This window comes from Cyanistes caeruleus, chromosome 18 (genome assembly GCF_971803275.1).
Source record: "Cyanistes caeruleus chromosome 18, bCyaCae1.hap1.1, whole genome shotgun sequence".
Taxonomy (NCBI): Eukaryota; Metazoa; Chordata; class Aves; order Passeriformes; family Paridae; genus Cyanistes; species Cyanistes caeruleus.
The window spans coordinates 2,481,576-2,494,022 of NC_141718.1; the positions used below are offsets into that span (position 1 = coordinate 2,481,576).

The following is a 12,447-nucleotide window of genomic DNA, read 5'->3' on the forward strand; positions in this document are numbered from 1 at the left end:
ATTTAGCTCAGAGAACTCTGGAGGGGAAAGTGAAAGGGAGCGGGTAGGTGTGAGAGCAGGAGAGCAAACAGCACTAAAAGGACTTTGGGGTTTCTCCTTGCTCGGTCAGGACCGCGGCTCTGACAGCTCCCTTTGAAGTAGTCAGATAGCATGTTGTTTAAATCATTCAAGTTTAAAGTTTAAATAGATCTCTAATCCAATTTGTGTGGAAGCAATTTCCTTCCAGAAAACAGATTATTCCTCTCCAGGCTGCTCTGCTGAGCTACCCACCCGAAAGTTAGCGAAGCAGAGGCATGGCTTGTGTGCTGATGAGAGGCACGGAGAGAGCTTCCAATCAGCCTGCTTCCTTCCTAATTGCAAACTTTAAAACCCAGCTGATTTTGCACGTCCTACTAACAATTATAAATAGCTGCCATTCAAAATAGCAGAAGAGTGATCCAAGCAGCTTTGCTTTAATGTAGCATCTTGCTGGCAGGTTCTACCAACAGTAAACAAACAGGATCTGTAAAGCGGTACACTGACATCACACCAGCATCATCGGGGTTTTGTGTTTTTTAATATTGCAGCAGTGAATTTTCTTAGAGAACACATGATTCTTCCTCCAGCAAAGATCATGTTGGGAACTCTCCGTCTTGTCGATGTAGCGTTTCGCATAAAGCTTTTTTGTTTTTTCCAGCAAGTCCCTCGCGCCATAGTATCTCCGAGTGGAGGATGCAGAGCATTGCCAGGGATTCAGATGACAGCTCAGATGATGAATTCTTTGATGCACATGGTATGTGGAGCCTAAATCACCATCGTTTGTTCCCTGAAATGGTGGGGTAAGAGAACGGAAGGCATGAAGGGTGGGGGGTGAGCAGGGAAGGAAGCGAGACTTTTTTGCTTTGAAGTCTTTTCCTTTCTAACCACGATGTGCAGCTTCGGTGCAGCTTCTTCCAGCATCACCCAGCAGACTCTTGCATTAATGCAGCACCATTTCAGGTGCAGGCTGAGCTTGTTTGAGGGAATCTTGAACAGTCTCAGCCCCGAGGGCTGTATTTTATTTGGTACAAATGAGTGTGTGTGAAATCCAGCAGTACTAACTGGGCTGTGGGTGTGTCCTAATGATTCACTGTGACTGATTATTTTTCTAATTTGTTTTTTAATCAGTAAGAGGTATGATTAATTGTCCTGTCTGGGCCTCAAGAGACCCAAATTTGACTTTATTAACTCCTCATTCTCCCATTCCAAGAAATACAACAGCGAATGCAGCAAGGTACTTCAGGTGCCAAAATGAATCTGTGTTGATTCCAGAATTCTCAAAATAATTTGATTTTCTGTATTAAGAGAACACCTTTGTATTTTTTCCCTCTGTGCATGTGTATGTGAAGAAGCTTTGTTCCACTACACTCATTTTATATATTGTATTTAATGCAAATTTAAGCCTGAAGGGCTCTGTCTCTATTGACAACAGATGGACTCTCCTCCCAGCTGGTCTGATGGAAGTGAGAGGTGCAATATTTGCTGGTGAACTTGGGAAATGCAGTTGTTAGAAGATGACACCCCAGTTTTGCAAAGCAGGATTTTGCTGATGCTCAGCTGAAGTTCAACCTCCAAAAATCGATAGTATTGGGTTCCAGAAGAATTGTCCCATGAGTGTTTAGGCATGGATGTCCAACTGTAGGGTGGAAAGGGCTGTGTTGGTGTGACCTGCACAACAGCAGCTGGAATGGCCAGGACATGTGTAAGCTGGGATAGATGTGTGTCTCCTGCCGGGAAGGGGAAGGACCAACTTAAAGTGTCTCTGTTTATTAACTTACATAGCATTTACAACAAGTATGTGAGGGATTTATTGGAGCAATGTGCATAGAGGGGAAGAGGAGTGAGTCATCTGAACGGCACCGTCGCTATCCACGCGCTTTTTGCCTTTTTAATTACTCAGTAATAAAACTGAGATGGGGATGGCTCTGCCTGGGATCCAAGGCCCTGGGGAATCCCTGGCATGCTCCTAACAGGCCTGGGAAGGGGAATTAGCAAAAATGAGCCTTGTGCACCTCTGTTGCAATACTTGTAGGAGGTTGCTAAGAGTAAAAGCAGCTGCTCTCTTGTGAGTCTCTGTGTACGCACAGTTTGTCCTCTGCAGTTGGCACGGTTGGGTTGAAAAGTCTGCCTAAATCTGGTGGGATTTTGGCTCATGAGTCAAAGCCTCGGTGTGTGTGTGCAGCTGAACAGAGCCCCATCCTCAGGAGGGACCGCTTGGTGCCCCTTGGCCCGCAGAGACCCCAGGTCTCTGAGCAGGGATTAGGCTCTGCTTGCAGCTCATCCCGCCGGGGTCGGTACCATGGGAACTGGCAGGGCTCAGGATGTGAGTCAACAGCCAGCAGAGTTCCTCAGAAGTGCTTCCCATACACACACACACACATTCCCTCGCAGTGCAGTGGGCGTAACCTGAGCCCAAGAAGATTCCTTGTCTCCAGCTTCCCACTCACCCTCATTCACTGGTAAAGATAGTGACAAATACAGTAATATCCAATATCTATCCTGTAATAAATGCTAATAATGGGAGTAATATCCCATTCAGGGATCACTTGAGCAGCAGTAAGGGCTGTAATTAGACCTCTCAAGGAATTAAGTTTAATATTTAGATTAAGGTGCTAGAGGAGCTTTGAGTGCAGTCATCCTCTTAATTCTCTGTGAGCACGCGTGTTACAGGCCTGTGCTTTCCACTTGCTCTGGACAGGCAGCTCCACACTCCTGTGTACAGGGAAATTGGGATTTACTCAAATTTTTTCCATGGCTGAAAAAGGAAATGGCATGCTGGTGCAAAATTTCCAGGTTGCTCTCTTTTTATGGTCAAAGTTGAAATAGAAACTCCTAAAAATAATCGAGCTTTGCTTGGGTCTTCACTTAGTGCCCTTCATACAATATTTTTTTTAAGCTATTGCTCAGATTTCCCGAAAAGATTAATATATTTCATAATCTTTTTTTGGTCCTCATTGTGGGATTCTTCCAGCTAATTATTTTCTTAGTAACTGTACAGCAATAAAAAAAGGGGAAATCCTGGTCTGGGACTCTGAAGATTACAGCTTTTTGATCTTCAAGACATTTGTAATTACTGCTGTTACTACATTTATAAATCTTTATTAAATTTACAAGCCCAGAATTTTCAGGAAAGACATACTAAGCACAGAGGTATAAATAAATTAGAAAGCACTTAACCATCATAGCAGCAAAAGATACATCCTCAATGGGAAAAAAAAAAGAATGAGAAAGGAGAGCTCCCCTTTGTATGTCTCCTCCTTTTAATTACACTTCTAAGAACATCACATGTTTTGGGACCTTTATTCTTTATTGACTATAGTTGAACTGAGCCTGGGGATTTGGAAGATACTGAGGTAGGAAGGAAAAAGCAGATCCATGCTCTGTGTCTCCTGTCTTGAGGAAATCAGCCTGGGGAGTTCACACTCCCTTCATTGCTGCTGCCTTTTTCAGTGTTTGATCCTTTGAGCAACAGTGATCCTTGTTCCTTCTTCCCCCAGAGAAATGCCACAGCTCTCAAACAGGATCCCAGTGGGAATCCTTGCTTTGTCCTCTCCTGTGCTGGAACATTCTGCTTGCTTTAACCCCATCAGAGAGAGTGGCAAGGCAAAGGCCAACCATGGTACCGTAGATGGTAGCATTAAAAATCCAGATCACTTCTTTCCATGTTTTAAGAGTTTGTTTGTTTAACTCGTGCAGCTAAAACATTTTGTTTACTTTTCAAAAGGTGTTTTGGTTTCTATATAACAAAAGCTGGTAAAGTATATGGTTTATTTTGACTTAAGCTATCCAAATGTGTATAGATTGCACAGAGTTGTGGGTTTTATTTAAAATTCTGGGTTTTGCTTTTTTCTGTATACATATTTTTGTGTTTGTAACTCTCAAAAAATCTGTTTTATTAAAGAGGACTTGTCTGACAATGAGGAAATGTTCCCGAAAGAAATAACCAAATGGAGTTCCAACGATCTGATGGATAAAATTGAAACCCCCGAATGCGATGATGTCCAGGGTAATTCTTTTCCAAGTACAAACTGCATGTGCTATTTTACAGTATTTCCAGGCAATTGTCACAGCCTCATTGTGAACAAGGTAAAACTTGTTATCCCCATCTGACAAAGGGAGAAGCTGATACAGAGTGTAAAAGTGACTGCCCAGTGCTGCTGGAAAAGATTTGCTCGGTGGGAGCTGGAATAGCTTTTGATTCTCTCTTATTTTCCACATTGGTTTGGCTCCTTTGTGTGACAGCCAGGATTCTCTCATATAATGATGAAATATCTCAGCTCTGTCTCAAATGACTTGAATTTCTCCTGGCTCTTCTTTCCTTTTGCTCCATCCTTTGTTCCTGACTGTATCTGCCTCAGTTTTATTTTCTGCTCATCATTATGAAATGGTGAAAGGAAACCGTAGCTCCTCAGCCAGAGCGATTCACGGTGGAAGGTGACACTCAGGCTTTTTCTACAAAGTCAGGCTGTGTAGGCACAGATGTAGGAATACATCAGATCTCTACTCCCCAGCATAGTTCAAGGAATTCCTTTTATTTTCCCACAAACCAATCATTTCTGACAGTCGTGCAGGGATTTCCCATTGTTGCCATCCTTAATAAAGCAGCGGTACCAGATCATTGTAATGAGAGAAGAGCTCACTAATGTCCTCAACTCTTACCCAAGTTATGAGAACTTGCTGGAAAATAAATGACCCAGGCTTCTCAGGTGGAAGGAGGCAGGAAGGAGGGAGAGGATGATTTGATGAAATAATGAAGGAGATGTGAGGCATTGGAACAAGCAGTGTCTTTGTGGAAGAATGTCTTTGCCAAATAACATCTGGCAGCGCTGACATTTTTACACCTCTGTGCTTCCAGGTGACTTGTACCAGGAGACATCAGCAGAGTACCAAGTTGGCTCCAGCGTGGAGAGGCTCAGCATCATTGAGGTGAGTGCTTTGGCTCCTTCTAATGAGATCCTTTGTTGCTGGAATGTCTCTGTGTGGGATAAATGGGTCTCTTTGCTGTGAGCAGTGTCTTGTCTCCATGTGCTACTGAGCCCCAGTAACACCTCTGTGTGTCCTTCTGTAATTCAGATTTAAGGGAGTTTTCACCCATCTTTTGAACATCATATAGAAAATGCTGTGTGGTTTGCAGGCAGCATCAGGTGTCCAGCTGGAAAAAACTGGTAATCCTGTGGGGATCAGAGCTGCTCAAGGCTGGGTAGAGCTATCCTGCAATGCCAGATGAGCAAGTGTGGGAGTGGGAGAACACGTTCTTGCAGCACCAGAGTGTAAAGGACAGCACTCAGCTGCAGCCCACAGCATGGAGCTGCTCAGGGTCTTGTTTGGAAACCAGTTATAGTGTCAGTACTCTGGGCAAAATAATAAATAAGTAACAGCACACTGACCCAGCCCAGCTTTCTAGACTTCTGCAGTTCAGAGTCCTGGTGAGACAGCCTGGGCTGGCTGTTCTCATCCTGCCCTTCAGCAGCTGCCTGTCTGTGCTCCAGAAGTGCTGCAGCTGCTTTGCAGAGTGCCTCCATTGTGTCTGAGTGGTCCATCAAAGATCATGAGTTTTGGAATTACTGTTTGTGCCAGGCTCTAAGTTTGTAGTGGTTTGGCTTTTCCATAATAGACTGAGAGCTCAAGGGCCATGAGGAGAGTGGGTGTCTGGGAGCAAAACAGCTCTGGCCACCTCAAAATAAGCAAGTCACAGCCCTAAGATTTCTCTTGGAGCTCAAGATGGTGTGGGAAACTTGTCTTCCTTAGAGGGCTGTGCAAACTCAACCCCCTCCTGTTTTCTGCCTTCATTTTAGAAAAAGAACAGACTTCAAAGCAAGATGAAAAAGACAGTTATTTGTAGTTGTTCACAAGCTGTCTGCTAAAATAGTATGAAATTCCTGTGCCACCAATTGCAGTGATTTTCAGGTTAAAAACTTCCCTCTCCTGAAGGTGGTTCTGGATTTAGGTCTTTTAAGAGGCTGCAGATCTTACAAGGAAGTTCTAAGTAGTTACCGCCACCCATAAACTAATCAGCAGTTCCCCACTTCTTTTCTGAGCAGAGGGTAATGAACTGAAAGGTGCCTCCAAATGACTGCTGATAAACTTCTGCATGACCTGAGCTTGGTGACTCATGTTGTTCTCCAAATGAACACTTAAAACACTTGTCTGGAAGCAGAAGAGGTGCTGAGATGCTTTGAGGGCTTCCACCTAGGGAAAGGTTCACTGTGCAGGTGCTAAAGTTGGAGTCAGAGAAGGTTTAAAGAGCAGGCATGAGTACAGTGGAATGGTGCTAAATAATTCAAGGTCATTCTTATGCAGGAGGTCTGGAAAAATCGTTATTACAGACTTGGATGAGAATTTTAGTACTTCTGGTGGGCTGTGTAGTAAGACAAGCTTTAACATTATCTGGCAAAAATGTGATCTGGTTGTTAGGCTGCTAATGTGTGCCTGGGCATGCTTTCCTCCCACCAGTAGGTCTGTCAGGGGCTCAGTCACTGCTCAAAGGACAACAGGTGACTGAAGATGCTGGAATTAGAACAATTTGCCAAATGGAAAACACTGCTGCCCTCCACCCTTTCCTTTCCCCCTCTCACTGGCAGCAGGGAGTTGCTCAGGATGTTCTCAGATGTTGTCTCTGCTAGCACAGGAGTAAGGTACAGAAGGGTTTGCACAGATCTCACAGGTGTGGGATGGAAAATTTAAGTCCATGTGGGAGCTGTAAACACAGAAAGACCTGGTAGCAAATAGATATTGAAAATAGTTACTGCTCTGTTGTGTTATAATTTGTGCACATGAATGCTCTTGTACCTGCCTGGGGCATCAGGACTGGGTTTACAGCCCTCCTGATAAGGATACAATTCCCTCCTTCCCCCAGATCACAGCCTGTCTGTTTAGGCAAAGAATTGGTTCAACACAATAAGCAAATCACCTGGACAGGCAAATTAAAATCCCTCACTGTGCTCATGCAGCAATCTCCCAGCCACATGCTGACCATTCCTTGGGTTATGGGGTCCTGAACTTTTTTTCTTTTCAGTTCCTCTCTTGCAAAGTTTAAGCAAATCTGAAGTCTTATTTATAACTTTTGTGTTAGGCAAACATGCAGTGACTGATCTTCCCACAACTTCTCAGTAACTTGCCACTTGTGACCCGTTTTGATCTCATTTCTTAATTTTGCTGAATGTGTTTCACTGCCAACTGCTGCAGCTGAGCTCAGCACCCCACAAAAAGCAACACCCGTCTCTTATTTCTGTATTTTTCCACCTTAATATACACAAGTATGTCTTTACTGCTGCCATGTTTTACCTGGATACAATTTTATGCAGGTTTTTTTTTTTTTTTTTTGTTTGACTTTTAGCATTCCTTCTGCTCCTGTCAAGTCAGACTGAGGCTGTGTGTGCATTTGTGCATGTACAATAAGAGACCTGGAAAGAGTACTCAGGTTCTCAGCATTGTACTATGGTGTATTTAATGCCTTTGCCATAAATTAAGCATAAGTCACACCCCTTTGAAAAAATTGTTTCTGTGCGCTCTCTTCCATCCCCACTAGGATGAATCAGTGCAGCCATTAATGCAGCCAAGTAAAATCCATGTCCTCCTCTTGGTCCTCCATGGAGGGAACATCCTGGACTCAGGAAGTGGTGACCAGAGCTCCAAGCAAGGGGATGTCAACACCATCACGACCGTGTTTGACACGGTGATGAGGGTGCATTACCCAGCTGCTCTGGGACACATTGCCATCAAACTTGTCCCTTGCCCAGCCATCTGCTCTGAAGCGTTTTCCCTGGTGTCCAGGTGAGTTGATGCTGTTTTATCATGGAGTGGAGGTTTTTGGGGGCTTTGTTTTGTTTTGTTTGTTTCCCTGAGATGTTCTGCATGTAGCATTGAGAGCTCTGACCATGCTTTGGGAATGCATTTTTTAATGTACCAGCCAGACATTAAATCTTGATTTCATACTTAGCTGCAGTGAATACAGTAATCATGCAGCACAAGTTCTGAGATTGATTTATTCTAATTAATCCAATAAATACTAGGGATTTAATTCCTTGTCTGGGGGTTGTTCTGTCGCTATAAGTATGTTGTCCTTGAAGATTTATGTTTGATGGGAGGGAAAGATTTATTAAGCTCTCACCCATTCACAGAGGAATAAATGGCCTTCCTGACTTGAGGCTTTTTTTTATGAACGACAACACTTGACTGTACTGCCTGCAAGTTGTTTTCCCCATATTCCCACTGTCTCTTGCCCTCTCCAGCCTCAGCCCGTACAGTTACGACGAGGGCTGCCTGTCCAACAGCCAGGATCACATTCCCCTCGCTGCGCTCCCCCTGCTTGCCACGTCCTCCCCACAGTACCAAGAAGCTGTGGCCACTGTCATTGTCAGAGCCAACCAGGCCTACAGTGAGTTCATCAAATCCCAGGAGGGCACCTCCTTCAACGGCCAGGTGAGCCAGGGGCTGCTCAGGCCACAGCCACGGGAAGAACGAGTGAAGCAATTTCCTCGTGAAATTCTCTTTGCCTTAAATCTCTCAGGAGGGATGGAAACATGACAGTGTTGGGCTGCAGTAAGGATGTGTTGTGCTTTCCATTTCTTTCTTTCTGAGAAGGAGATTATTGCTTGTGCTCTGTCCTGAACCTTTGGGATTTGAAGCAAAGTCTGAGCTTGTGTTCAGAAATGAAGCTCCAAAGCTGTGAAGTTAATCAGGTTTCAGCGTGACACACCTTGCCCGAGCAGGAAAGCTGCCTTTGTTACTAAACATGATCTTGTCCCTGTTGCAAACCAAGGCTGTTTAAGCGTTCCTGGCTTTAAAGGACCTTCAGCAGCTCGTGCTGGAGCTGTCACACCCATGGGTTTATTTTTTGAGGGCCTCACACCTCTGAGCAAAGTGACTCCTGGGCCCCACAAGGGCAGAGACATTGGAGAAGCTGTCACACTGCACTGCTGTCATGTGGTTTATCCACCCTGAGCTTCTTCCCAGCCAGCCCTCTCCTGCCCAGGGATCCTGGTGCTTTATAGTGCCTGTCTGCTCATTCCCCTGGAGGCAGGACACTGTTATCCCCTTGGGATACAAACAAGCAGAAGCTTCCCTGAGGTAGCACAGGCAGCTGGCAAGGGGGATCCAGCTTGGTTTCTGGAGTTAGCACCAGGATCAGGGCTCTGTGTGCTGTCCTGTCGCTCCAGTTGGCTGGTGGGGACAGCCAGGACACCTGAGCCGTGTGAGAGAATGGGAGTCTGCAGGCAGTGATGGATTTCACTGGCTGAACAGTTTCACTGATGAAGGCACTGGGTATCCTGTTACTCCAGCTTGTCCAGCTGTAATCCAGTGCTCTGTCCAACTGCTAGTTCTGAACTGAAGTCAAGGGGCTTTTTTTAAATTTCCTTTTTGTTCATCCTCCCTGTCTTTCTCTGCATCTGTTTCCTGTCTCAGGTCTGCTTGGTAGGGGATTGTGTTGGAGGGATCCTGGCATTTGATGCCTTATGCTACAGCAATCAGACTGTGTCCGAGAGCCAGAACAGCAGTCGGCGAGGGAGCGTTGTGAGTGTCCAGGTAATGCTGGCTCCCACTTGCCCCACACACCCTGTTTGTAGTAGGGATCTCCTGAAACAACAAAGACTCTGTTCCTCATCAATGGCAGACATGTCTTAAGGTGCATATGGGTGTCAGTTTGGGTGTGTTTGCTCTAAACAGGGATGTTTCACCCTCTGGTGTGAAGCATCACCCACACTTCAGGGAGTGATTGGGCCTGAGATTCTGTATCGGCCTCTACTGGATCTTGGGGTAAATGGGGAAAGGAGGATAGGAGGGAGGTGTTAAAATGTGGGTGTATTCTTAATTCAGCTAAATCCATACATTTGAAATCCCAGGATACCGACCTTCTGTCTCCTGGAATAACGGTGAACAACAGCCACTGTTCCAGTGGCTCTAATCTGGAAGCCAGCAGACACCTCAGCAGGAGCAACATCGATATTCCTCGTAGCAATGGAGAAGATCCAAAGAAGCAGCTGCCACGAAAAAGGAGTGATTCATCCACCTATGAGCTGGACACAATAAAGCAGCATCAAGCCTTTCTTTCAAGGTAAGATTTAAGATTTGGAAGGAACAGATCCAGCAGTGTCCTGGAGCTAAGGGTGGTGTAGCTGTGGAACCTGAGTGTTGCTTTGTCAGCCTATGATAAGCAAGGTGGAGGAAAACAATTTAGATTAGACAGTTATTGATTTCAGTGTGTTGTATATGCAAAAAAAAATAAATTAACAGCTTTCTTACTGAGTGGCACTGGGAGAATCCAGCTTCTCTCCTGCATCAGTGTTGCAGTGGCAGGAAGCCCTTTGAGCTGTTGTGTGACAGGCAAAGCAGTCAGGAACTGCTGGTCTGCTCTGCTCCAAGTGTGGGATGGAGGTCAGAAAGCAAATGGAGAAATTGTCTGAGGGAACTGAGCAAAGCAGAACTGGGAACCCAGCGTTGTATTAATTTTAAAGCATCTCTGAAACCTGATTTTGAGTTATTCTGTCCCCTTCTGGGCTGCTTCATTGCACCAAGGACATGTTCCAAATTTGTTACTCACTGTTGAAACCCCCAATATCACATTTCTAAGCTTTTTCATATGGACATTCAAGAAATGTGTCTGTTAACATAACCCACAGAATTTTCACAGCAGTCTGTCCATGGCCACTGGTCATTTAGGGATTATTTCTGTAAACCCAGAGGATTTTTCTGACTGAATCTTCTGGACAGCCCAGACCTTTTTCTCATGCAGGCCTGGAGGAACTGCAATAAATATGCTCTTAATCCTTCTTCTCTCATGTCCCAGGAACCAGGGAGCAGTGTCCCCCACAGCAAACCTCACTACCTGCATTGCAGCTGTGTCCAAGGCTGCTCCTTTTGCCCTGTGCTGAGCTGAAGGCTTCCCCTGCATTTCTCCCCCTCCATCACTGCTTGGAGTCATTGTTTTAGCACAGGGATTTGTGTTGTCTTGCCATGTCAGGGCTCTTTTGTAAATGATTTATGGGAGAGGGAAGGTATCGAAGTGAATGTTGTCGGTGGACAGAGATAGGATATTCAGAAAGACAGCTGCATTTACAAAATCCACAATAAGGTTCTTGGCTATTTCCAGCAGGTTAATAAAAAGCAATCAGGCTCTTGTTCCTGCCTCCTTAAAACAGCCTCCTGTATTACAGGGAAAATATGAGTTGTGCAAAAATGTGCTGATTCTCCTCCTTGTTACTGACCTCAGGGGCACAGACTCAGTTAAGGAAATCAGGCTGGCATCTTGATGCATTTTTACACCTATTTTAGAATAAGTGCTGGGCCTGATGTGGATAATGGATTGCTCATTTTGTTGTTCCAAATAGCTTTTTGCTGGTCCTTCCTGTTCCATCTCTGAAGGGCTCTGCCTGCACCCAACATGCAGCACTTGTGAATCCCTGGCAAGAGCTGTCAGGATTCAGTGGGGTGACAGATTGGTGCATCTTTACTTCTTAAGAGTTTCATGTGTTTAGACCTTGGGCTACAAGTTAATCTCTTCCCAGAACTCAAGACCAGGATTCCCTCAGGAAAGAAGGGGCAAGTTGAAGCTGAAGTAGGAGCTCTCTGAGTGTCTCTCACTCATCTCTGGTGCAGGGAGGCTGGGGAGCAGGGATTCACCTCATCCCTGGTGCAGGGAGGCTGGGGAACAGGGATTCACCTCATCTCTGAAGCAGGGGGATTCACTTGTCCCCTCCTGCATGTCAGCAGGACATTGCTCCCACGCCCAGCCCTGGACTTTGTTCTCCCAGCCAGCACCAGCAGAATGCCCTGTTGGCCTCTGCCATCAAGGAATGATTTTTCCATGCAAAAACCAAGCCCTGGTGTGACGTGGCTTCGAGCAGGAGGTTGGCAGAACAGAGCCAAGTTTGCCTCCAGGGCTCGGCAGACGGGCAGCCTGGCACACAGGGACCTTTCTGTCCGTGCCCACTGCAGATTTCAGCCCGTGCCAAAGACACTCATTTTTATTCATGTATCAGACCTACCCACTTCTCTGGGATAATGCCCAGCAAGCCAGAGCAGCATCTGGAGATTACAATCACACATTTATTTTTAAATTCAGTCCTTCTGCACAACTACATTATTTCTGGCTGTGCCGTACTTGCATTATTGTAAATGAGTTGATTTGCTTCTGAAATCCATAAGCTCTTGTTTAATTAATGCACACAGTACATCTGCTGCTCTTTAAAGGGAGAACAGGGCACTGTAGGTTGCTTGGAGCATGACAAATCCAGAGTTCCCCTTGGCTCTCGTTTCTTTTGATGGCTGCAAAGACGATACCAAGTTCCTGGCAAAAGGAGTGAAGATGCTCCAATTGTTCCGTGCTGTGCCTGCTCTGCTTCTTCCCTTCCCCACAGAGAGATGCTGTGGGAAGCTGCATGGAATACACCAAACACCCCCTGCACCCATCCTGCCATCGGGATAGCTTTT

General features: G+C 45.5%; 1 protein-coding gene across 21 annotated transcripts in view; it reads left to right on the top strand.

Moving 5' to 3' along the window:
* Nucleotides 1-12,447, top strand: part of PITPNM2 (phosphatidylinositol transfer protein membrane associated 2) — a 124,394-nt gene that overhangs the window by 88,288 nt on the left and 23,659 nt on the right. For all 21 annotated transcript variants that reach the window (XM_086855288.1, XM_086855276.1, XM_086855279.1 and 18 more), the window contains 7 exons: nt 677-772; nt 3,920-4,024; nt 4,874-4,944; nt 7,547-7,791; nt 8,250-8,439; nt 9,424-9,543; nt 9,861-10,072. In XM_086855288.1, the coding sequence (XP_086711414.1) occupies nt 677-772; nt 3,920-4,024; nt 4,874-4,944; nt 7,547-7,791; nt 8,250-8,439; nt 9,424-9,543; nt 9,861-10,072 (1,039 nt within the window). The remainder of the gene's footprint in view (nt 1-676; nt 773-3,919; nt 4,025-4,873; nt 4,945-7,546; nt 7,792-8,249; nt 8,440-9,423; nt 9,544-9,860; nt 10,073-12,447) is intronic.